This window comes from Amblyraja radiata, chromosome 7, assembly GCF_010909765.2.
Source record: "Amblyraja radiata isolate CabotCenter1 chromosome 7, sAmbRad1.1.pri, whole genome shotgun sequence".
In the NCBI taxonomy this organism is placed as follows: domain Eukaryota; kingdom Metazoa; phylum Chordata; class Chondrichthyes; order Rajiformes; family Rajidae; genus Amblyraja; species Amblyraja radiata.
This window is the reverse complement of record NC_045962.1, coordinates 63,959,225-63,985,245: the sequence shown is the minus strand read 5'-3', so window position 1 is coordinate 63,985,245 and position 26,021 is coordinate 63,959,225. Positions and strand designations below refer to the sequence as shown.

General features: G+C 45.3%; 1 protein-coding gene across 3 annotated transcripts in view; it reads left to right on the top strand.

Annotated features, from left to right (window-relative positions):
- Positions 1-26,021, top strand: part of LOC116975511 (von Willebrand factor D and EGF domain-containing protein-like) — a 244,904-nt gene that overhangs the window by 14,494 nt on the left and 204,389 nt on the right. For all 3 annotated transcript variants that reach the window (XR_004412640.1, XM_033024697.1, XM_033024696.1), the window contains exons 2-4: positions 17,560-17,744; positions 17,975-18,209; positions 24,207-24,272. Coding sequence is in view for 2 of the 3 variants with exons in the window: in XM_033024697.1 (XP_032880588.1) it covers positions 17,560-17,744; positions 17,975-18,209; positions 24,207-24,272 (486 nt within the window). In the remaining variant the exon portion in view is untranslated. The remainder of the gene's footprint in view (positions 1-17,559; positions 17,745-17,974; positions 18,210-24,206; positions 24,273-26,021) is intronic.

The window sequence follows — 26,021 nt, the reverse complement described above, 5'->3', positions numbered from 1 at the left end:
AAAAGGGCCTAGCAGTCTTCTTAATTAAATGGAAACAAATGGAGAAGGATTAGCATGTCAACAATATCAATGTCCTGTGAATGAATGAGTAAAAGCAAACATGAGACACTCTTCAGGTAGACAGGATCACACAAAAATGTTTTTGTGTGAAACTGCAGGTATATTAAATTCCACCCATATGTTGCAAACCATCTTAAAAGAGCCATAAAGTGAAGATGTCAAGTCAGTGTCTGAAAGCGAGTTTGTAATGACTGTAATGAAATTTTAGACACTGACTATGCATCTTCTCAATATGGTTCTTGTAAGATGATGTAGTGTCCAGGATTACTCCAAGTGTGTGTGTGGGTGTGTGGGTGTAGAACTTGACCAGTTTACGGGTGCGAAAGACTGAGCTGCTATCATTTGTGTTTTCCTTTAACGTGTTTATAGTATGTCGACAGCCCAGCTTGCACAGCTGTGGGCTGTGGGTAAGAAACCCTACCTCTACTGCTGTAATTTTCTTTTTTTTGGGGTGTTGCATGTTAAGTAAAGGTGCTTTCATTGATTAGTCATTTGTGGAAATATGAATGCCTTGTTAAAAAAAAAAAAAACATTCTGGGAGAACATGTTACAAAATGTTACAAAATGTTTAGATTTAAAAAATCAAAGTCTGCAATTTATCCCATCAGATAAAGCATAAAAATAAGTTTAATTTGACACCTAATTCACTTTCATATCTTCAGTATTAAAAAAGTTAAGGCCATTTTCATACTCGGAAATTAGCATCTTGTTCCCTATTGCTTTTCCATTGACTTAACACAAAAGCTGTGATCAAGGACAGTCAAAAGCCCATAACTTTCTTAAAAATTAATAGCACTGAAAGAAATTTTCAGTTATTATAGATTGAAGCATTCTGAAACAAATATGAAACAATCTTACTTGGATGATCTGAAATTAAAGCATATAATTAGTTAGTTACCCAATTGTAGCTAATTACAAAATTCAATTACTAGATCTAAACATCTATCCATTTCTTAAGAAAAGATTACCATTTTTAAATAGCCTAAGTGTCCAAATAACATTCACACAAGAATTCACAATATAACATAATTTTTAAATCTCATTGTCATGGATTTATAGGCCAAATGGAAGGAATTTAGTGTTTAATTCCCATAAATTAATGGCCATTTAAATCATCTTGCGAGTGGGTTTTTGAGGAACGCGATCGATTGGAACGTTGTGGTTGCGGTAATTTTAAACCTCATATCGGCAGGAAAAATACTGCCGGTTCGTATGGGTCCTAAATCACCGTTTTGCAACGTAAAATGTGGATTAAAGGCATCCTAAGAAGCAAGTTTAAACATAAAATAAACGACTTTCCTTTACCTGTCCCATACATGAAATCCATCCCCGTTGTCGGCGTTCATGGCTTTAGAAGCTGATTTTTAAATTACTCCAGTGCTGAAATTGTCGGACGATTTAAAAAAACCCCAAAAAAAACAAAAAAAAACAGAACAGCCGTCGGAACAATTCTTCAGCAAAAGCTTGCACTCTGAGAAAATATATCCAGGACCATGTAGGAGAAAAAACGCATTTTAACCCCGCCCCCCCCCCTCAAAGGCGCCAAAGTCGCGCGCACGGCCAGTGGCAGAACTGCAGCGTCGCTGAAGGTAAGTTTTGTAACATACCTAGAACATGACAGATTAGGTATGGGGAGAATGTTTCCTCTGGTTTGGTGTGAGGATTATGGTTTTAGGATAAGACATGTAGGACCATGACAGGGAGATATTTCTTCACTTTATGTGCTCAATTTATTAAATTATTTCTCACAGACTGAGTTTGAAAAGACATAACTCAGAAAATTGATGTCAAAGCGTAGAGATTGGTCACATTGACCTTGGTAATGCTTATGACAAGGTTCTGAATACTAGGCAAGTTCAGAAGGTTCAGGGATTGAGTATAATACTTGGGACATTGTGCCATTTGTAATTAACGATTATGTACAGTTCTGGTCACCACACTTCAGGAAGGATGTGGTAGCAATTGAGAGAGGATTAAAAGCTTTTGCCTCCATCACAGTGAGGAGGTGCTTGGTGAACTCACTGTGGTGGATGTTAATTTGTGTTTATTGTATGTTTTGTTATTTATTATTACTGTGTATGACTGCAGGCAACGTAATTTCATTCAGACCATCAGGGACGACAGATGGCACAATGAGCTAAGTGTTCGGCTGGCAACCGGAAGGTAGCTGGTTCGAATCCCGCTTGGAGTGCATACTGTCGTTGTGTCCTTGGGCAAGACACTTCACCCACCTTTGCCTGTGTGTGTCCTTGGGCAAGACACTTCACCCACCTTTGCCTGTGTGTGTGGATGTAATTATGTGAAGCACTTTGGGGTCAATGCAAGTTGACTAAAAATGTGCTATATAAATAAAGAAATTTAAAAAGAAATTTAATAAAGAGAGCATACGGCATGCTTGGTTTCATCTGTTGGTGATTGAGTGTAAAGTTAGGAAATCATGTTGTAGTTGTACGAAACTTCAGTTCAGCCACATTTGCAATTTTGTATGCCTTTCTGGTTCCACAGTATAGGATGCTGACACTTGTCCCTCCATGGTGTATTAATTGACATGTCGAACAAAGACTTTAAATCAAGGATTAGTGCAGTTTAAATTTTATTAGCACTCAAGTTACTTAAGAACGCATGCAAGCCACTGACTTCTTTAAAACTTCACATTTGATTTACTGTTGGAGCTTATCACGTCTTTTAGTAAATCACATTTTGGACTTGAATACAAGCCATACAAATGAATTGGCTAGATTCACTCTGCTGATAGGGGAGTAGTCTTCTCTGAGCCTCAATATAGGGCCCCTCTTCTTGAGATGGTGTTCCTGGGTTATTGCCACCAATATCTTGGACTGACCTTTTATACGTTTGTTCGTAGAACATAGAACAGTACAGCACGGGAAAAGGCTCTTCGGCCCACAATGTTTGTGCTGAACATGATGCCAAGTCAAACTGATCTCTTCTACCTGTACATGATCCACATGCCTCTATTCCCTGCACTTCCATGTACCTATCTAAAAGCCTCTTAAATGCCACTATCGTATCTGCCTCCATCACCAACAGAAGTGTTGCAGACCACAACCACTCTCAGGGTAAGAAAAACCTTGCCCCGTACATCTGCATTAAACTGTCCCTCTCTCGTCTAATAGCCATGGGCTCCAGTGTTGAATATTTCCACCAAGGGAAAATGGTTCTGATTGTCTACACTATCTATGCCTCCCATAATTTTATATACTTCTATCAAGTATCAACTATTTTTCAATCTCTTATCTTACCGGAGAAGCGGCTGTTTTCCGGATCGTATCTCCCGTCGCTCTGCGGCCTAACATCATGGAGTTAGGCTCTGCGGCCTAACATCATGGAGCTGGCGGCCTTGCTCGAGACTGACTTTGAGCCCCACCGCGGGGCCGTGTACTTACCATCGGAGCCTGCGATCCCTTGCCTGGGATTGACGCTCCAACCACGGCCTGCTGATTTCACCATCGAGGAGCTTGCAGTCTCGGGTAGAGATTGATGTCTGGAAGCTCAAGTCGCAGAAGGTTCGACCAGCTCCGACCCAGGGTCCGATCGCCTGACACGGGGGAGCTGAGATCCTCCGATGCGGGAGCTTGATCTCCCCCGATGCGGAGAGCTCGACCGCTGGCTTGCGGGAGCCAAGATCGGCCCAACAACGGAAGGTTTGAGTGCCCCGACCACCAGAGAACAAAGAAGGGAAGAAGATTGAATTTTTTTACCTTCCATCACAGTGAGGAATGTGGGGGAGTCGCTTTGGTGGATGTTCATGTTAAACATTTATTTGGGTGTCTTGTTGCTCTTTATTGGTATGACTGTATGGAAAATCAAATTCCTCGTATGTTGCAAAACATACTTGGCTAATAAAGTACTATAATGATTATGATCCTGCACTCAAATTCACTTGGACCATCTCTGACACCTCCCTCCCCTTTCTTGATCTCATCGTTTCCATCACAGGAAATAGACTGTCGACTGACGTCTATTACAAACCCACTGACACCCACAACTCTCTCGACTGCACTTTGTCCTACCTTGCATCCTGCAAAGACTATCCCCTTACTCCCAATTCCTCTGTCTACACCACATCTGTGCCCAAGATGAGGTGTTTCATGCCAGGACATCCGATAAATCCTCATTCTTTAGAGAATGGGGGTTCCCCTCTCTCATCATAGACGATGCCCACAATCGTGTTTCCTCAGGTACACCGCAGCTCCGCCTTTGCTCCCCCTCCTCCTTGTCACAACAAAGACAGAGTTCCCCTAGTTCTTACCTTTCGCCCGATCAGCTGTCACATACAACACATAATCCTCCGACATTTGTGCCACCTCCAACACGATCTCACCACTAGTCACATCTTCCCATCTCCAGCCAGGGCCGGATTTAGATGAAGAGAGGCCCTAAGCTATTTCACTTGTTAGGGCCCGGGGCCCCCCCCTTCCCAATCCCCCACCCCCACGACTAGAGTACCATGACTACCCAACAGTGACGGTGTGACACTTTTAGATCCTACTGTATGTTAAACAGTGACATACTGTAATTAAAAGTTGGTTTTAAAATACATATTGGATTCACCGCGGAGCGGGCGATGCCTTACCTGGATCACCGTTTGAAGTTCTGGAGTGTTGGGCTTGCTGCTTCAACATCATGGAGCTGTGATTTGCGGAGCTCCCAGCCTCGGGCTGTGCTGATTTTAATATTGTGGAGGGGGTAGGGGGGTATGAATACTGTATTGTGGGTGGAGAAGAGCTGGGGTGACATGGTTTGAGGGGAATGGGGAAGATCCAGTGGAACAGCCACTGAGGTTACATGGGTTGTGGGGGGGGGGGGGGGGGGGGGGGGGGCTAGCACTAGGACCCAGTGCAGTCAAACCCAGGGGAGTGGGAGTTAGCAGCGTGGAAACTTCAGGCCCGGTGCTGAGTCCAGGCTGCCGGTAAGGCGACGGCTGCGGGGTGCTGAAGGGTGGTGGAGTGGCCATGGTCAGCAGGGAAAGAGTAGGAGATCCCGGTAGGCGGATGGTCGGTGGGTGAGGTGAATAGGCCCCCCCCAGATCTCGAGGCCCTAAGTTTAAGCTTGTCTAGCTCATACGTAAATCCGGCCCTGTCTCCACCCCTTTCTGCCTTCTGCAGAGAGTTGCCTCTGCAACTCCCTGGTTAACTCATCCCTTCCCACCCAAACCACCCCCTCCCCAGGTACCTTCCCCTGTAACAGCAGATGATGTAACACCTGTCCCTATACCTCCTCCCTCGACTCTGTCCAGGTACCCGGACAGTCCTTTCAGGTTAGGCAGAGGTTCACTTGCACCTCATCCAACCTCATCTACTGTATCAGTTGTTCAAGATGTGGACTCTTAAAGCGCTTTCTCACGGGGCGACTTGACGCAAGATGTAACCAGAGTGAAAAGTTCCTACGGTCACGATATACAGTGTATCGTGAGTCTTGCGTGGGAACTTTTTAACTCAGTGGGCAGGCAGCAGCAGATTGTCGCTCCCTTCAGTTTCACCCCACCCCCACCCCTCTGCTTCCCGGCCATGTGTGTGACCCCTTCCCTCCCCTCTTCAGCTCCCCGCCCATTGCACCGGTGCGGGGGCTTTGCACTGTCTTCACGTCGGCGATGCCAGCAGGTCAGTGCCAGTCACCGGAGACGTCAGGACCAACGGGACACCGACCCCCAGGCCCACTGCAAGCACTGAGATCCCAGAGACCCACAGCCAGCAGCAGCGCAGCCCCGTTCCAACTCCAGAGGAACACGCTCCCCGTAGGGACAGAAGCTGATGGTGTGCAAGGTACGTCTTGTTCTTGGGGTTACGGATGAGGGGGCGCAGCTCGGGCTGTGACGTCTCCGGCCACCCCCCTGTACAGGAGCTGAGACTGGGAACTGTGGGGTTGTTTGCAGTTGCAGAGGAGGGGGCAAGGGCGGTACAGTTCACAGTCTCAGCTCCAGTCCAGGGGGGTGGCCGGAGACGTTAGGACCGACGGGACACCGACTGCAAGCACGGAGATCCCAGAGACTCACAGCCAGCAGCAACTCTAGCCCAGCCCCGCTCCAACTCCAGAGGAACCCGGGTTGCTGATGAGGGGGCGCGGATTCCTCTGGAGTTGGAGGGACAGGGAGACACAGCGGCTTTTGAGAATGGTGGGCAATCACTTCCAAAGTTCAGCCCACACAGTCAGTACACCTCTCCTACACTTGTCTCCCGCACTAAGATCATCTCGCAGAGAATTATCCCAGCCTAACAGCATGTTCATTCCAGATTACTCACCTTCTGTCCCCTCTGTCCAGCTTCCGGGTTCACCATTCGCAGGAGTTCCCACGGTACACGCAAGAGTTAATACGGATATCGCACTGGCCACTACGTGCATATAATGTTGCAATCTTCAACCACAAGTGTACAAGTCACTCTTGGAGAAATTCAAACTTGCTTGAATTTTCTCCCGAGTCACCAAGTTACACGAGTACCTGCCGTTAGCGCCACGGTGGTCCACGAATGCCGTACGGTTATCGCACGGGGTTCCCACGAAGTTCAACTCTGGTTAACTCTTGCGTCAAGTCGCCCCGTGAGAAAGGCCTATTATATATCGACGAGACCAAATGTAGACTGGGCGATCGTTGTGCTGAACACCTTCGCTCAATCTGCCTGGACCTAACTGATCTCCCGGTTGCCAAACAATTTAATTCTTCCCATTCCCACACTGACCTTTCTGTCCTAGGTCCTTGTTCATCAGTCTATGAAAGTAAGCATGCAGGTACAGCAGGCAGTGAAGAATGCGAATGGCATGTTGGCCTTTATAACAAGAGGTGTCAAGTATACGAGCAAATAGGTCCTTCTTGCAGTTGTAGAGAGCCCTGGTGAGACTACACCTGGAGTATTGTGTGCAGTTTTGGTCCCCTAATTTGAGGAAAGACTTTCATGCTAATGAGGGAGTGCAGCGTAGGTTTACAAGGTTAATTCCCGGGATGGCAGGACTGTCATATGCTGAGAGAATGGAGCAGCTGGGCTTGTACACTCTGGAGTTTAGAAGGATGAGAGGTTATCTTATTGAAACATATAAGATTGTTAAGGGTTTGGACACGTTAGAGGCAGGAAATATGTTCCCGATGTTGGGGGAGACCAGAACCAGAGGCCACAGTTTAAGAATAAGGGGTAAGCCATTTAGAACGGAGACGAGGAAACACTTTTTCTCACAAAGAGTTGTGAGTCTGTGGAATTCTCGGTGGAGTCCGGTTCTCTGGATACTTTCAAGATAGAGCTAGATAGGGCTCTTAAAGATAGCGGAGTCAGGGGATCTGGGGAGAACGCAGGAACGGGCTGATTGGCTGATTGGGGATGATCAGCAGTGATCACATTGAATGGTGGTACTGGCTCGAAGGGCCGATTGGCCTGCTCCTGCACCTATTGTCTATTGTCTATTGTCTATTGTCTCCATTGTCAGAGTGAGGTGAACCACAAATTGGAGGAATAGCATCTCATATTTCGCTTGGTATGATTATTGATTTCTATAACTTCAAGTAACCCTGGCCTTCCCTTTCTCCATCCCTCCCCCATCCAAATCGCACCAGCTTCTTGTTTTCACCCACCAAACGTTTAACAATGGCCTGTTTCTTTTATCATCGATACTTGTTTGCATATCTTTCATTCATTGTTCTATATCTCTGCATCATCATCTAGATCTCTCCTTTCCCTTTCCCCCTGTCTTTCAGTCTGAAGAAGGGTCTTGACCCGAAACATTCCCCATTCCTTCTCTCCAGAGATGCTGCCTGTCCCGCTGAGTTACTCCAGTTTTTTGTGTCTATCTTCCTGAGTTGATCCCAGTTAATGAAGTAATTCTTTGGCCATGTATTTATGGCAACATTTTTTAAATTGCTATTTGTCATGGAAATAGATTCATAACTGACAATACAGTTTGAACCTGGTTCACCGACCACGACTTTGGTGGAAATCAAGACTGTGTGTACAGACATATCTGTGTGTTTCAGAAACTAATGAGAGTGGCTGAGAGCAGATCATTTTCTGTCAACCGTGTTAGGTGTCTGTCCCTTAGAGAGTGTGAAACAAAAAGGAGGAAAGAACACGAAAAGGCTGTCCCTTGCATTTCACATGTACAAAATTAACGGTTACTATTCCCCAATTACTGTTATAATCTTTCAGCTTTTCAATGTGGTGTCATTTGATTAGTAGGCTATAATTGGAACAAATTTGCAAATTTGCTGCGAGGATTACCTCAGGGATTTAAAAATTGTACGAATGCTGTGTGAATTTTAATGAAAGGTGCACAAGGATCAATGTATTCTTTCTGGTGTCAGATCATCTCCTCTGAATTTCGGCAATATTACAAAGAAAATTTAAAGCTCCTTTTATTTAAACCATTTCCTCAACTCATTCCAAAATGTTTTATAGAGAACAATTATCTGCAGTGTGGTTACTGGTGCGTGCTGGCAAATAAATTGTACAGAGCAAGGAACAACAGCTAAATACCCTTTTCTGGGTCTGTAGAATGGTCCCGGACAGAAACGTCACCTATCAATGTTCTTCAGAGGTGCTGCCTGACTCATTAAGTTAATCCAGCATTTTGTGTCCTTTTGTGCAAACCGGCATCTGCAGTTTTTTTGATTTTATTCTTTAACCTTTTAAGTTGTATAGGCTGTTTTGGACAATTGATGTCCAGGTCCAACAAGAAATCTCCCGTGCTTTAAATTGTGTTCTGGTATGTTTTATTTAAAAAATCTAAACAATCTCATCATCTGAGCCAATAGTTAGTGCCTCTGGCAGTAAAATATACACTAGTAGCTGAGCTGAAATGCCGGTGTGGATTGTGCATTCTAATCCTGGAATGGAACTATTTGAACAGAGAGCCACATTTGCTGGGCAGTAAACATTTCCAGCAAGGGTGTGACTAAGCACACATCCTTGCTCGCCCCCTTTGATATTTAACAGCATTAAGGGCCTGTCTTAGGCAACTTTTTAGGCGAGTGCAGGGGACTCTGCGCTCGCTTCATGATCGCCACATGTTCGCCACATGTTCGCTGGTGGTCTCTAATGAGTCTCCTTCATGGTCGCGAGGTGCTCCTGCATTCTGGGAACTCGTCGCGGCCTCAGTATAGTCGCCATAAGTTATAATAATAATAATAATAATAATAATAATAATAATAATAATAATAATAATAATAATAATTATTATTATTATATATTGATGATTTGGACGAGGGAATTGAATGCAACATCTCCAAGTATGCCGATGACACGAAGCTGGGGGGCAGCGTTAGCTGTGAGGAGGATGCTAGGAGGCTGCAAGGTCACTTGGATAGGCTGGGTGAGTGGGCAAATGCATGGCAGATGCAGTATAATGTGGATAAATGTGAGGTTATCCACTTTGGTGGCAAAAACAGGAAAGTAGACTATTATCTGAATGGTGGCTGATTAGGAAAATGGGAGATGCAACGAGACCTGGGTGTCATGGTACACCAGTCATTGAAAGTAGGCATGCAGGTGTAGCAGGCAGTGAAGAAAGCGAATGGTATGTTAGCATTCATAGCAAAAGGATTTGAGTATAAGAGCAGGGAGGTTCTATTGCAGTTGTACAGGGTCTTGGTGAGACCACACCTGGAGTATTGCGTACAGTTTTGGTCTCCTAATCTGAGGAAAGACATTCTTGCCATAGAGGGAGTACAGAGAAGGTTCACCAGACTGATTCCTGGGATGTCAGGACTTTCATATGAAGAAAGACTGGATAGACTCGGCTTGTACACGCTAGAATTTAGAAGATTGAGGGGGGATCTTATAGAAACTTCCAAAATTCTTAAGGGATTGGACAGGCTAGATGCAGGAAGATTGTTCCCGATGTTGGGGAAGTCCAGAACAAGGGGTCACAGCTTAAGGATAAGGGGGAAATCTTTCAGGACCGAGATGAGAAAAACATTTTTCACACAGAGAGTGGTGAATCTCTGGAATTCTCTGCCACAGAAGGTAGTTGAGGCCAGTTCATTGGCTATATTTAAGAGGGAGTTAGATGTGACCCTTGTGGCTAAAGGGATCAGGGGGTATGGAGAGAAGGCAGATACAGGATACTGAGCTGGATGATCAGCAATGATCATATTGAATGGCGGTGCAGGCTCGAAGGGCCGAATGGCCTACTCCTGCACCTATTTTCTATGTTTCTCCCCCCCATCTTCCCCCCATCTCCCCCCCCCATCTTCAACCCCCTATCTCTCCCCCCCTATCTCCCCCCCTATCTCCCCCCCTATCTTCCCCCCTATCTTCCCCCCCTATCTTCCCCCCCTATCTTCCCCCCCTATCTCCCCCCCTATCTCCCCCCTATCTCCCCCCCAACTCCCCCCCTATCTCCCCCCCTATCTCCCCCCCTATCTCCCCCCCTATCTCCCCCCCTATCTCCCCCCCCTATCTCCCCCCCCCCTATCTCCCCCCCCCCTATCTACCCCCCCTATCTCCCCCCCTATCTCCCCCCCTATCTCCCCCCCCTATCTCCCCCCCCTATCTTCCCCCCCCCCTATCTCCCCCCCCTATCTCCCCCCCCATCTCCCCCCCCATCTCTCCCCCCCCCCATCTCCCCCCCCCCATCTCCCCCCCCCATCTCTTCCCCCCCCATCTCTCCCCCCCCTCTCTCTCCCCCCCATCTCTCTCCCCCCCCATCTCTCTCCCCCCCCCCATCTCTCCCCCCCCATCTCCCCCCCCCCATCTCTCCCCCCCCCATCTCTCCCTCCCATCTCCCCCCCCATCTCCCCCCCCCCATCTCCCCCCCCCCATCTCTCCCCCCCATCTCTCCCCCCCCCATCTCTCCCCCCCCATCTCTCCCCCCCATCTCTCTCCCCCCCCCTCTCTCTCCCCCCCCTCCTCCCCCCCCCCATCTCTCCCCCCCCTCCCATCTCCCCCCCCCCTCTCCCCCCCCCCATCTCCCCCCCCCATCTCTCCCCTCCCTCTCTCCCCTCCCCTCTCTCCCCCCCCCCTCTCCCCCCCCCCCTCTCTCCCCCCCCTCTCTCTCCCCCCCTCTCTCACCCCCCCTCTCTCTCCCCCCTCTCTCTCCTCTCTCTCTCCCCTCTCATCCCCCTCTCTCTCTCCCTCTCTCTCTCTCTCCCCCTCTCTCTCTCTCTCTCTCCCTCCCCCCCTCCTCCCCCCCTCCCTCCCCCCCCTCTCTCCCCCCCTCTCTCCCCCCCTCTCCCCCCCCTCTCCCCCCCCCCTCTCCCCCCCCTCTCTCTCTCCCGCCCCCCCCCCTCTCTCCCCCCCTCTCTCCCCCTCTCTCCCCCCTCTCCCTCCCTGCCCCCCCCCCCCGCGCTCCCCCCCCGTCTCTCCCCTTCCCCCGCCCCCCCCCCCTCTCCCCCCCCTCTCTCCCCCCTCTCTCTCCCCCTCTCTCTCCCCCTCTCTCGCCCCCTCTCACTCCCCCCCCTCTCTCCCCCCCCCTCTCTCCCCCCCTCTCCCCCCCCCTCTCTCCCCCCACCTCTCCCCCCCCCTCTCTCTCCCCCACTCTCTCCCCCCCCCTATCTCTCCCCCCCCTCTCTCCGCTCTCCCCCCCCCCCCTCTCCCCCCCCCCATCTCTCCCCCCCCATCTCTCCCCACCAATCTCTCCCCCCCCCCCCAATCTCTCCCCCCCAATCTCTCCCCCCCAATCTCTCCCCCCCCATCTCTCCCCCCATCTCTCCCCCCCATCTCCCCCCCCCCATCTCTCCCCCCATCTCCCCCCCCCAATCTCTCCCCCAATCTCTCCCCCCCCCCAATCTCCCCCCCCCAATCTCTCCCCCCCCCACTCTCTCCCCTCCTATCTCTCCCCCCCCAATCTCTCCCCCCCCAATCTCTCCCCCCCATCTCTCCCCCCCCATCTCTCCCCCCCATCTCTCCCCCCCCCATCTCTCCCCCCCCCCCCATCTCCCCCCCCCATCTCTCCCCCCCAATCTCCCCCCCCCCTCTCCCCCCCATCTCTCCCCCCCATCTCTCTCCCCCCCATCCCCCCCCCCAATCTCCTCCCCCCAATCTCTCCCCCCCCATCTCTCCCCCCCCAATCTCTCCCCCCCATCTCTCCCCCCCCCATCTCCCCCCCCATCTCTCCCCCCCCCCATCTCTCCCCCCATCTCTCTCCCCCCCAATCTCTCCCCCCCCCAATCTCTCCCCCCCCCCCAATCTCCCCCCCCAATCTCCCCCCCCATCTCTCCCCCCATCTTCTCTCCCCCCATCTCTCCCCCCAATCTCTCCTCCCCCCAATCTCTCCCCCCCCAATCTCCCCCCCCAATCTCTCCCCCAATCTCTCCCCCCCAATCTCTCCCCCCAATCTCTCCCCCTCTCTCCCCCCCAATCTCTCCCCCCCCAATCTCTCCCCCCAATCTCTCTCCCCCCCCCATCTCTCCCCCCCCCATCTCTCCCCCCCCATCTCTCTCCCCCCCCAATCTCTCCCCCCCCAATCTCTCTCCCCCCCCCAATCTCTCCCCCCCAATCTCTCCCCCCCCAATCTCTCCCCCCCCAATCTCTCCCCCCATCTCCCCCCCCCTCTCTCCCCCCCCCTCCCCCCCCCCCCCTCTCCCCCCCCCCCCCCCTCTCCCCCCCCCTCTCTCCCCCCCATCTCTGCCCCCCCATCTCTCCCCCCTATCTCTCCCCCCTATCTCTCCCCCCTATCTCTCCCCCCGCCCCCTTCTCTCGCCCCCCCCTTCTCTCTCGCCCCTCCCTTCTCTCTCTCCATCCCCTTTTCTCTCTCCATCCCCTTCTCTAGCCCCCCCCCTTCTCTCGCCTCCCCCCTTCTCTCGCCCCCCCCCCCCTTCTCACATGGAGTCGGGAAAGCCGCTGCGTGGAGCCGGGAGGTGATGTGTGGTGCCCCCTCCCCCCCCCAACACCCCCTTCTCTTTTCCTCCTCGCCCTCCTCCCCACACCACACCCTACACCACCCCTCGCCCCCAAACCTCCCCTCCCACCCCCACACCACCCCAATGTGTCAGTACCATTCACCCAGCCATGGCCGAATCGGTCAACGAATTGCTGTCAGGAATGTATCCCTTATTTGTACTTTTCTCCCTTATTTGGGGTGAGAAAGTTAACAACCCTATCAAAGGTCTTGCTAAAATCCATATAGATAAAGTCCATTGCAATGGGTCCACTGCTTCTCTTGGTGACCTCTTCAAAAATCTTTTGCCAGATTTGTGGGACATTATTTCCCATGCTGTCTATTCCTAATCATTCTGTGCCCTTCCAAACCCTGTCCCTTGAAATCCTCCCCAACAACTTTTCCACCACTGATGTCCGTCTCACTGGCTTGTTCCTGTGCTGTACTTAAATGTTATGTTCTAATATAGCACCAAGATTGGGTTTATGTGGAGTAATTGATTCCAGCCACATGTCCTGGCATTCATAGCTTTCAGCCTTCCATTGGGGATCCTCCATACTGATGGAAACTCCTTTCTGGAGATATGCCCATAAGATAAAAATAAAAATCTCTACAAATTATATTGTAAGGAATTAAACTTAACCTTTTAGTTTGTGGATGAGTAAGCTGTTTTCTATTAAGAGAATAGTTTATCATCACTCTTGTTCTCTAAGTGTTTTGTGTTTCTGTTTGTCTTGGTGCCTTCATACTTGTGTGAAGTCACTCAAATGTGTTTTTTTGTTAGTTATGGCTTTTAATTCTCGATCTTTGTGCTGAGGGCTTAAATGGGAGTATCTATTTGTCTGCATGGTGAGTTATCTTAAAATCATTGGTAAGTTAAGCACTTTGAAATAATTTTTCCTAGCTGTCATCAGGCAACGGAACAGTCCTGACATCAGCTGGAATGCATTCTGAAGAAGGGTCTCGACCCGAAACGTCACCTATTCCTTTTCTCCAGAGATGCTGTCTGACCCGCTGTTCCTCCAGCTTTTTGTGTCTATCTACCTCCCATCTACCTCATTAGAGATCTTTTGAACTATCTTTTATTGGACTACAGTGTTAATACTTTGCATTAAATAGTACCATTTTTGCTTTATCGGTGCACTGTGGGTGGCTTCAATGTATTCATGTATATCCTTTGACTAGATAGCTTGTAAACAAAGGTACCTTGGTACACATGACAATAATAAACTAAACCATATTGTCAAATAACATCAAGTAAATCTTCAATTAACTGAGGAAATCTGTGTGAAATTAAGTTATCTTTTTCAAACAAGCGTTTCAAACCTCTTTGATTTATTATCTCCCAAATTAAGGTGCTGGGGTTTACACATACATTTTAAACAAAAGGACTGTCTTTCTCCAGATTATATTACTTTCATGTGATTACAGTGTTGTCCAAGCAGGAACCTTGTCTGCATCTATCTATAAATGTATGTGCATATTGCACAACTGAATTATTTAGATAAGATGCATGATGCTATAATGAGTCAAGGACAGAGACTGCACAATTAAACGTTCATTAATTAGCTTTAAAGATTTTTAACTGATCCCACATGAAAATTATACTGCAGATAACATCAATAGTTGCAATGGGTCCAAGATGTGCTTCATCTGAATTTCCATTGGGGAATGACAGATGGTTTGGAAGCCCCAGACATATTATCACCCAGTCTGATGAAGGGTCTTGACCTGAAACGTTACCCATCCTCTCAAGAGATGTTGCCTGTCCTGCTGAGTTACTCCAGCATTTTGTGTCTATCTTTGGTTTAAACCAGCATCTGCGGTTCGTTCCCACACATATTATAACTTGTGACAGATTGATACATGGTAGACACAAAATGCTGGAGTAACTCAGTGGGACAAGGTTACAGATCTGTTTTTCCTTGTTTATTCTACATTTCGTAAATGACTTACATAGAAATTGGATGGTCAAAAATGTGCCTTGTAACAGTTATCCGGTTTTATATCTAATTATGCAGCCATGTCTCTGAACTATTTACTACTTGATCCAGCAGATTGTTTTGGCATAAACTATATTATGATTCAGATTGAAATTTAGGTTCAGAATTCTGCAGGATTAATCATCAAAGATGTTTACTGCCACCTTGACAGGAAGACTGGCTGGCACCAGACAGATAAAGAAGAGATTGGTTCATTAATTGTCTGCCTGAATAATTAATGATCCTGCCATTGAAACTGTTATCCATAGTCATCTGGGAGAAGAGATAATTTGTTATCTCATTTCCAACTTCCAGTCGACGTTGACACAAGATGTTGGGAGAAATTGTGTTCTTGCATACAAAATGTTGTGCATATTTGCCAGCTGTAATCCATTGCACTCTTTTATCACGGTCAGAAGGTTGCAGGTTCAGGTCCCACTTCATATCATTAAGCACAAGTTAAATAAGGCTATCCTAGTACAATACTGAAGGATTGCTGTTGATGTGCTAACATTCAGAGAAGCCTCTAATATTTGGAAAAACAGGGCATTTTAATGTGGTGTACTGACAAATATTTATTCCTCAAACACCATTACTAAAATTACCTCTATTACATTGCTACTATGTGTGCAAATTGTCTGTAGTGTTTGCTGTGTTTCAATAGCCACAACGCACAAAGCACAACTATACAATTGCCATAAACCACTGCTGAACATAATGAAAGATAATAGAAATTTGCACATAAGCTGGCAATTGAGTAAATTATCAGCTCTACTAACCAATAAAGATTTTTGTCTAGAAAAGCTGCACCCAGAAACAAGAAACAAATGAACAAACGAATTCAACGGGTCAGGCACCAAAGACAGACACAGGGAAGGGGGGAGGTCAAAGGCCAGAGATTAAACCAAAAGGTATGAGACAGAAAGATTGAAGACTTTCAAATTGTGAAGCCAGAGGAAGGAATGTAGTTGGAGGTTACATATAATTGGAGAATTCAATGTTCATATACTAAAGGTATAATTTAATGTTTGGCCAGATTTCAACATCGGTTAACAGGGATTAATAGAAATAATGGTGCAATAGTTACCATTAACTCTTTCTCCACTTCATGTTGTGTACACAGTCAACATAATCAAAAACCTGCTTCATCCTGGTCATTCCCTCTTCTCCCCTACTCCATTGGGCAGAAAATACAAAAGCTTGAAAGCATTCATTACCAGACTCGGGAACAGCCTCTTCCCCCTCAGACTACTGGTCCACCCCAGAGGAGAAATCTGCAAAGAAATCACTCATATTACTTGCTACCCATTATTTTACACATGCCCATCCACCCCCTTTCTATTATTTTGCCAGAGGACCATTTAACTGTAACCAGTTAACCTATGAGCACATCTTTAGGATTGGGGAAGGAACGGGAGCACCCAAGGAATATTCATGCAGTCACAGGGAGAATGCGTAAAGTCTGTACAGACATCATCCAAGGTCCAAGTCACAAGAATTATAGTACCAAGTCACTGGAATTATAAGGCAGCAGCACTAACTGCTGTAATTTGGTGTGGTAATTTTTACTCGTGTGTGTGGCAACATACTGATTGTTCTAACTGTTGTTTGATGGCAATTTCCCAACTGCTAACAAACATTGGAGTGCTCTTGGAATCCAAATGGTGAGTATTATGTACCTGGGGAATACACCAGAACAGACTATAATTTAGAAGGGTTATTTTTTGGTTAATGAACACATGAAACTATTCGTTTAAGAAGGAACTGCAGATGCTGGAACAATCGAAGGTAGACAAAAATGCTGGAGAAACTCGGCGGGTGAGACAGCATCTATGGAGCGAAGGAATGGGTGACATTTCGGGTCGAGACCCTTCTTCAGACTGATGAGGGGATGGGGGCGGCGGCGGGAAGAAGAAAGGAAGAGGCGGAGACAGTAGGCTGTGGGAGAGCTCGGAAGGGGAGGGGAAAGAGGGAGAAAGCAAGGACTACCTGAAATTGGGGAAGTCAATGTTCATACCGCTGGAGTGTAAACTACCCAAGTGAAATATGAGGTGCTGCTCCTCCAATTTATGGTGGGACTCACTCTGGCCATGGAGGAGGCCCAGGACAGAAAGGTCGGATTCGGAATGGGAGGGGGAGTTGAAGTGCTGAGCCACCGGGAGATCAGGTTGGTTATTGCTGAATTTGTGGAATTCCCTGACACAGAGGGCAGTGGAGGCCAAATCACTGGATGGATTTAAGAGAGAGTTAGAGTTAGATAGAACTCTAGGGGCCAGTGGAATTAAGGGATATGGGGAGAAGGCAGGCACGGGTTATTGATTTGGGATGATCAGCCATGATCACAATGAATGGCGGTGCTGGCTTGAAGGGCCGAATGGCCTCCTCCTGCACCTATTTTCTATGTTTCTGTTGCGAACTGAGCGGAGGTAGTGGGTGAAGCGATTGCTAAGCCTACGCTTGGTCTCACCGATGTAAAGTATCTCAGTCAGCATGGATGAGATGGGCTGAAGGGCCTGTTTCTGTGTTGGGGTACTCCGTGACTTTCTATGTGTGTATGACTGTCTTGACTACTAACTGCATTAAATCAGAAATTACCTAATACATTTGTTAGATAATGCTTCAGATGTGAGGTTTTGAAATTAAAGAAACAGTTGAGAATCAGTTGTCTTCTTGACTAATCTGTAACTTTTGTTTTCTGCAGCCCCAGAATGCTACCCAGGAGGATATCAGGTTCTGTGGAACCCTTACCGCAGTGTTCATTTTGATTCTATTGAGCTTCAGCAATTTGCAATCCAAAACCTCATATGTGATCATTCCTTGACGCCAGGATGGTATCGCTTCATGATTGGGGACAGGCCAGCCGAAATGCCAACAAAATGTATAGAAGTTAGTAGTATGTGCCACATTCGTATGCCCTAAATTTAACTCGACCTTAATGAACTAAATTGAATGCAGGAACTATTTACGGGCTTTGAACTTGCCATTCTGGTTCTTTGAATCGATTAAACTCCGAACATGTAAATGAACTAAATGCAAAACAATTATTTATGAGGGATTATGCGGGCCATTTATTTCATTGTTATAACTCTGACCTCTCTAATAACATTTATTCTCAGATGAATAAGTGTGGCACACAAGCTCCCATTTGGCTTTCTCTTGAAGATTCTAACTCATTGCCTCAACCTGGTGAGATGAAGAAATTAACTGCCTGTGCTACATGGCAGTTCTTCTCAGGCAGCACCAAAGACTGTTGTTTATTTCGCATCCCCGTCTCTCTGAGGAACTGTGGAGACTTCTTTGTTTATTATCTTCAACCTACTCAGGGATGCATGGGTTACTGTGCCGTTGAAGGTTAGCAGATAAAAATGAGCCTTTTAAAAAAATATTGTGTACGCTATAATGAAAATTTGTGTGATTGAGGATGTTACTAATTGGCATTGCATATGTGTAAGAGATACAGCTAACGTAATAGTAAAATAGTCCCTTTAAGGGACAGCAGAGCAGTATAGTTGCTGCCTTACAGCGCCAGAGACCCTGGTTCGATCCCGACTGCGGGTGCTGTCTGTAGGGAGTGGGTAGATTCTCCCCATAACCGGGTGCTCCAGTTGGTTTTCTCCGGGTGCTCCAGTTTCGTCCCGTACTCCAAAGCCGTACAGGTTTGTAGGTTGATTGACTTTGGTAAACACTGTAAATTGTTCCTAGTGTGTGTAGGATAGTGTTAGTGTACGGGGATCGACGTGGACTCGGTGAGCCGAATGGCCTGCTTCTGCACTGTATCACTAAACTAAATAGGTAAGTGCTCTGCAAACAAAACAAAGTTTTTCAAGGCATATATTTGAAAACCCATAAAAATGGAAGGATCAATATTCAGATAAATAAATTCACCAAGGGTAGTCTGCACCCACTAAATAATATTAAGCAGCTCTGCCAGCTTAAACCTTATCCCCTTCATATTGGTGTCCTGCCAAAGGCTCATTGCACATTTTGCGTTTAAAACTATCAGAGCTAATGTCGGTGAGGGAAAACTATCTTGCATCAGCTAATTTAGACTATATGGTATTTATACTGATGACTATTTAGTATGAGGTGCACAAACTATTGCTGAATAAATGAAATGTCTTCTGTCTTGGTGAATATAAAATATCCACAACACTGTTAGATGAAGGTAATTAATTGAGTGAATTACTAAATTACAGATGTTACAAAGGCAGTTCAGTTATATCATGGTAATTTGGCTTTAGTGATCAGCTAATTATTAATTTATAGTTGAAATCAATGCCTGAAGCTGTTATAAATTGGTGAAACTAATTTGGATATAGACTCCAGAGATAGCAAATAATTTAACACCATTGGATAACCAGCCTGTTGAAGTAATTAAAGTTTAAGCATTTGGAGTTAGCAATGCTTCCAGAACAGACACTGGCCACTTACATAGCAGTCAGGATGTTTTCCAGGAACAAGAGTGCATGTGCAATCAGTTCTAATAGAACTTAAGATGAAGACAGGTCACACACTGGCGCAGCAGGTAGAGCTGCTGCCTCACAGCGCTAGAGACCCGGGCTCGGTCCTGACCTCTGGTGCTGTCTGTATGGAGTTTGCATGATTTCCCTATAGGATTTCATATGCGTTCTCCCTATGAAAGCATGGGTTTCATCAGGTGTCCTCCCACATCCCAAAGACTTGCAAATTATAGAGGTTAATTGGCTTCTGTAAAATTGCCGGCAATATGTAGGGATTACAGGAGAAAGTCAGATGACATAGAACTAGTGTGAAAGGGTGATCAATGGTCAGTTTGGACTTGTGGGCCAATGGACCAGTTTTCGTGGTGTATCTCTGAACAAACCTGTGACTCTGACTTGGAACTATGCCTCCAGAGGGTACAGCCTCTCTTCATTTTGCATTTATCATAAATCATGGGTTTAGTTTAGTTCATGAGATACAATGTGGAAACAGGCCCTTCAGCCCACTGATTCCGCACTATGATATGCACAAGGGATAATTTACAATTATACCAAGCCAATTTGTCTACAAACGTGTACGTCTTTGAAGTGTGGGTGGAAACCAGAGATCACGAAGAAAACCCTCGCAGGTCATGGGGAGAACATACAAACTTTGTACGGACAGTACCTGTAGTCAGGATCGAACCCAGGTCTCTGCCACTGTAAGGCAGCAATTCCACTAATATGCCATCGTGTCGTGGCAAATGAAGCCAACAGTTTGGTGCCTCTTTTTGACACTTTACGTACTTAACAAAAATCTGCAATATTTGGTCATTACATGATTGATCTTAGTGTTGGGCCAGTACCTTTATAGCAATAGACAATAAACAATAAGTGCAGGAGCAGGCCATTCGGCCCTTCAAGCCAGCACAACCATTCAATGTGATCATGGCAGATCATCCCCAAGCAGTACCCCGTTCCTGCCTTCTCCCCATAACCCCTGACTCCGCTATTTTTAAGAGCCCTATCTAGCTCTCTCTTGAAAGCATCCAGAGAACCTGCCTCCACCGCCCTCTGAGGCAGAGAATTCCGCAGACTCACCACTCTCTGTGAGAAAAAGTGTTTCCTCGTCTCCGTTCTAAATGGCTTACGCCTTATTCTTAAACTGTGGCCCCTGGTTCTGGACTCCCCCAACATCGGGAACATGTTTCTTGCCTCTAGTGTGTCCAAGCCCTTAACAATCTTATATGTTTCAATGAGATACCCTCTCATCCTTCTAAACTCCAGAGTGTACAAGCCCAGCTGCTCCATTCTCTCAGCATATGACAGTCCCGCCATCCCGGGAATTAACCTTGTAAACCTGCACTCCCTCAATAGCAAGAATGTCCTTCCTCAAATTAGGGGACCAAGACTTCACACAATACTCCAGGTGTGGTCTGACGAGGGCTCTGTACCACTGCAGAAGGACCTCTTTGCTCCTATATCTTCTTGTTATAAAGGTCAACATGTAATTCGCTTTCTTCACTGCCTGCTGCACCTGCATGCTTACTTTCATAGACTGATGTACAAGGGCCCCCAGATCCCGTTGTACTTCCCCTTTTCCCAATTTGACACCATTTAGATAGTAATCTGCCTTCTTGTTTTTGCTACCAAAGTGGATAACCTCACATTTATCCGCATTAAACTTCATCTGCCATGCATCTGCCCACTACCCCAACCTGTCCAAGTTACCCTGCATTCTCATAACATTCTCAAAGCATCCTCCTCACACTGCCACGCAGCTTTGTGTCATCTGCAAATTTGCTAATGTTACTTTGAATCTCTTCATCCAAATCATTGATGTATATTATAAATAGCTGCGGTCCCAGAACCGAGCCTTGCGGTACCCCACTAGTCACTGCCTGCCATTCTGAAAGGGACCCGTTAATCCCTACTCTTTGTTTCCTGTCTGCCAACCACTTCTGTATCCATGTCAGCACTCTACCCCCAATACCATGTGCCCTAATTTTGCTCACTAATCTCCTATGTGGGACCTTATCAAATGCTTTCTGAAAGTCCAGGTACACTACATTCACAGGCTCTCCCTTGTCCATTTTCCGAGATACATCTTCAAAAAATTCCAGAAGATTAGTCGAGCATGATTTCCCCTTCGTAAATTCATGCTGACTCGGACCGATCCTGTTACTGCTATCCAAATGTGCGGCTATCTCATCTTTTATAATTGACTCCAGCATCTTCCCCACCATTGATGTCAGGCTAACTGGTCTATAATTCCCCGTTTTCTCTCTCCCGCCTTTCTTAAAAAGTGGGATAACATTAGCTACCCTCCAATCCACAGGAACTGATCCTGAATCTATAGAACATTGAAAAATTATCACCAATGCATCCACGATTTCTAGAGCCACTTCCTTAAGTACCCTGGGATGCAGACCATTAGGCCCTGGGGATTTATCAGCCTTCAGTCTCATCAGTCTATCCAACACCATTTCCTGCCTAATGTGGATTTCCTTCAGTTCCTCTGTCACCCCAGATCCTCTGGCCACTACTATATCAGGTAGATTGTTTGTGTCCTCCTTAGTGAAGACAGATCCAAAGTACCTGTTCAACTCATCTGCCATTTCCTTGTTCCCCATAATAAATTCACCTTTTTCGGTCTTCAAGGGTCCAACTTTGGTCTTAACTAATTTTTTCCTCTTCACATACCTAAAGAAGCTTTTACTGTCCTGCTTTATATTCTTGGCTAGCTTACCTTCATACCTCATCTTTTCTCCCCGTATTGTCTTTTTGGTTATCTTCTGTTCTTTAAATATTACCCAATTCTCTTGCTTCCTGCTCATCTTTGCTACGTTGTACTTCTTCCCTTTAATTTTTATACTGTCCCTGACATCCCTTGTCAGCCATGGTCGTCCCTTTCTCCACGTGGAATCTTTCTTCCTCCTAGGAATGAACTGATTCTGCACCTTCTGTATTATTCCTAGAAACACCTGCCATTGTTGTTCCACTGTCATCCCTGTGTATGCTGAAATGTACTTTGCACTATACTTTAATATGATTTGTATGTAGGAGGTGCTTATTCTTCCAAATGATTTATACTGTTAGAGGGCAAAGAGCTTCAGAACTCTTAGAAACTTGCATTTACAATGGTAACTAATATTAAAGGGGCTAAATGTATTGGTTTAATCCAAGGTAAACGGATGAACTCATCATTAAATAGACAGCAGAAAGTCTCGTTAAAATCATTTTCAACAAGTGATTAATTATACTTCAAGGTCTTTTACATTCAAGTTGCCAAGTCTAGCAAATCTTCCACACACAACAGTTGGGAGATGAGAGAGTCTTATGGCCAGCATGAAATGTCATTCTTGCCAATTAGTGATTAGCTCTCAATGCTGCTGTTTTCAGTGAAAGAGTACAAAGTAAATTTCAGCATAACCAGATCGATGGGAAGGGTAAGCTCTAAATAATGGCACTGACTAAACCTCACCAGAATGAATCGAAGGAAGAACATTTATAAATATGGTTTTGGACATTTTATCAAGTTTGGCAATTATTTGACAGGGGTAGAGAATTTAAGGAGGCGATTCAATGGATATTTGTTACTTGTGACTTTTTTTATATGCAAGGTAAAAGTTTAGTTGGGCTCTCAGCGAAAAGGGATAATATATTCAAATTTTCACTAAGAGACTGAGGAAGAATTGAATCATGGATAAAATAATTGGAATACCTTACTGCAGGGAGTATTTGAGGAAATGGCTGGTGTATATTTTAATAATAAGATTAAATAAACATTTGAAACAGAATACGGTGAATGCTGCAGGGAGAAAGGCAATGCAATTAGTTTTGACTTTGTTTCCAGAAAAAGAGTTACAGAGTTATTTGGTTACTTGTCCATTTCTGTACTGTATAGTTTGTCAGTATGGCATGAACTCATTGATTAATGATGGCTAGCATCTGGAGGATTATTCAGTAAAGGCAGTAAAGTTCAGCCTGGAGATCCTGGCTGCTGATAAAGCTGGAAGTCTTCAATTTAGAACATTACACTGAACAGTGGACCAGACAATAAGATGAATAACTTTGAATTCAAACAAGTATCTCTGGGAAGTAAAAGGTAACCTTCATATGTAAAGAGCAACACATTTTATTTCACCAAAATGGCCTAATTATAGCAAAATGTTATATAAATATATTAAGGGCCTGTCCCACTGTACGAGGTAATTCAAGAGTTCTCCCGAGTTCTCCCCTGATTCGAGCTTGTGTAATGTACATAGCGGGTACGTAGGAGCTCGTGGATGTCACGTAGCGGCTCGTACAAGTAACAGTAGGTACTCGGGAAATCCGGTAAACTCATGATGTATTTTCAACACTGTGTAAAATGTCCACGAGTAAAAAATTACTCGTGATGAAAAATATTGTCACTTTTTACTCGTACGAGCCCCTACGTACCCGCTACGTACATTACACAAGCTCGAATCAGGGGAGAACTCGGCAGAACTCTTGAATTCCCTCGTACAGTGGGACATGCCCTTTACTTTGATAACTTTTATCCCAACTTTCAGGAAGCTCATTTGGGTTTGGAAAGATAATAAAACTTTTATTTCTGCTGTACCTTTTACCTGCAGAGTCTTTTCATTTGTACAAAAGAAAATATGAATGTAGAAATCATTGGAAAAAAACCTCAATTCAATGCCAGTGATCTTTGGCTGAACTTTATTAACCCTGTCATAACATATGATTAGAGTAACCCTTGGGCTGATAGTACATGGCCAGAAAGAAGACAAATTGTTACCAAAATTGTAGTCTTGTTCTTCAAACAAGTTCCACTGCTTTGAAAATAAAACTATTCTGAATGCAATTTGTCTGTTCAAGCTGTTCATTCTAATTGCTTCATTTTTCTTTTCACCGTAAATAGCCATTACAGAAACAAAATCAACACCCTGTGCTCCAGGAGGAGTGGTAATAGATGGAACTTGTCGAGGTAATGAAGGTTTTTATAAATTTAACAGACTTTCATGACCATACCATAATCTTTTTTTATTTGCTTTGACCTATTCAGTTTCATGGCTTAATATGCAAGTGCTGCACTATGCTTAGAAAAGACCATTAAGCATATGATGCCCATTTATTTTTGTAAAACTGAAGCGGCTCTTTCATGCTAAAAGGTCTAATTTCTATTCAGTAAACAAAAGATAAGATCATTCACACTTTGATTAGTGGTTGGTGAGAGAAGTTGCTGATTACAGGTTCCTATTTGGAAGAATGGAACCTGTATTTCTTTGTTAAAGATGCCTTGCATCTTCAGTACAATGCAGCACTTTGAAATATGTTGGATCTGGATGTAATGGATTAATGTCGCACACATGGTGACATTAGACACTGCATCTATGATGCCATGATTAGGATTATGCTGATGCATAACTGTGATTATAATTTATCTTTTACCTTTAACTAGATGGGGAATTGTAGCAGTCACATTATTGGACTATTTCTCCAAGAATGTGGACTAATGATCCAAACACATTCATTCAAATTCCTGCATAATAGCTAGGAACCTATATTAAATAAATGGAATAAATCTGAAATAGGTGGCAATAAAGATGATAACAAAACTACTAGATTGTTATATATAAGAAAAATAGGGTTCAGTGTAGTAGGTTATTTATATTAATAAAATTAATGTTTCAAAGTGTGCACCCTTATCAAGGCCCCTGCAATTTCTTATCTTGCCCCTCTCAATAACCCAGGATAGTTCCCATCCGGCCCTGAAGATTTATCCACCTTTTATACTTTTCAAGAAAACCATTGTCTTTTTGGATCACAAACAAGCATGTTTATAAACCTCACACTGATCTCACTAACATCCATGCCATTCTCCTGGGCAAATACAGGTACAAAATTGAAACAAGGAACTGCGGATGCTGGTTTACCAAAGAAAGACACAAAATGCTAGAGTAACTCAGCGGGTGAGGCAACATCCCTGGAGAACATGGATAGGTGATATTTCGGATTGGAACCCTTGGAAACATAGACAATATAGAAAATAGGTGCAGGAGGAGGCCATTCGGCCCTTCGAGCCAGCACTGCCATTCATTGTGATCATGGCTGATCACAATGAATCAGGCCTTCTTCAGGCCTGTTGAGTCACTCCATCATTTTGTCTTTCCCAGATACAAAGTACTAATTTAGTACTTTGCCTATATGCTCTAACCCCAAGCATAAATACTCTCCATTATCCTTGGGTTGTCCTACCTTCTCCCTAGTTACCCTCCTGTTTTTACTTTTTGTATAAAAAGCCTCGATTTTCTTTAATCCAACTTGGCAATTATATTTTATACTCTCTTGTAATTGCTTGCTTGAGTTCTTTCCTGCTTGCCTTATACTCCTTATTCGATTTCCTGATTTCATGTTAAATGTCTGATCTGGTCTTACCCAGTAATAGCTGCTCCTGATTTACTTTTCCTGGGTCCTGCCTAATAATATTATCATCAAATCCATGAGAATATTAAATTGGTCAGCTGCTTGATTAAAAGATATGGTTGATTTTTTTTTAGTAATGGTTCGACAAAGTCGAGACCTTATCATCCTATTTGCTCGCAAAAACATTTTCTTTCCAAAATGTCCCTGTCAACAAATATAACCATTTAAAGAAGTGAATTATTTAATTGAAAGGGAATCAAAATTAAATTAAAGGAATAGTTGAATTTGTTACTGAAAAAATCAAATGCTT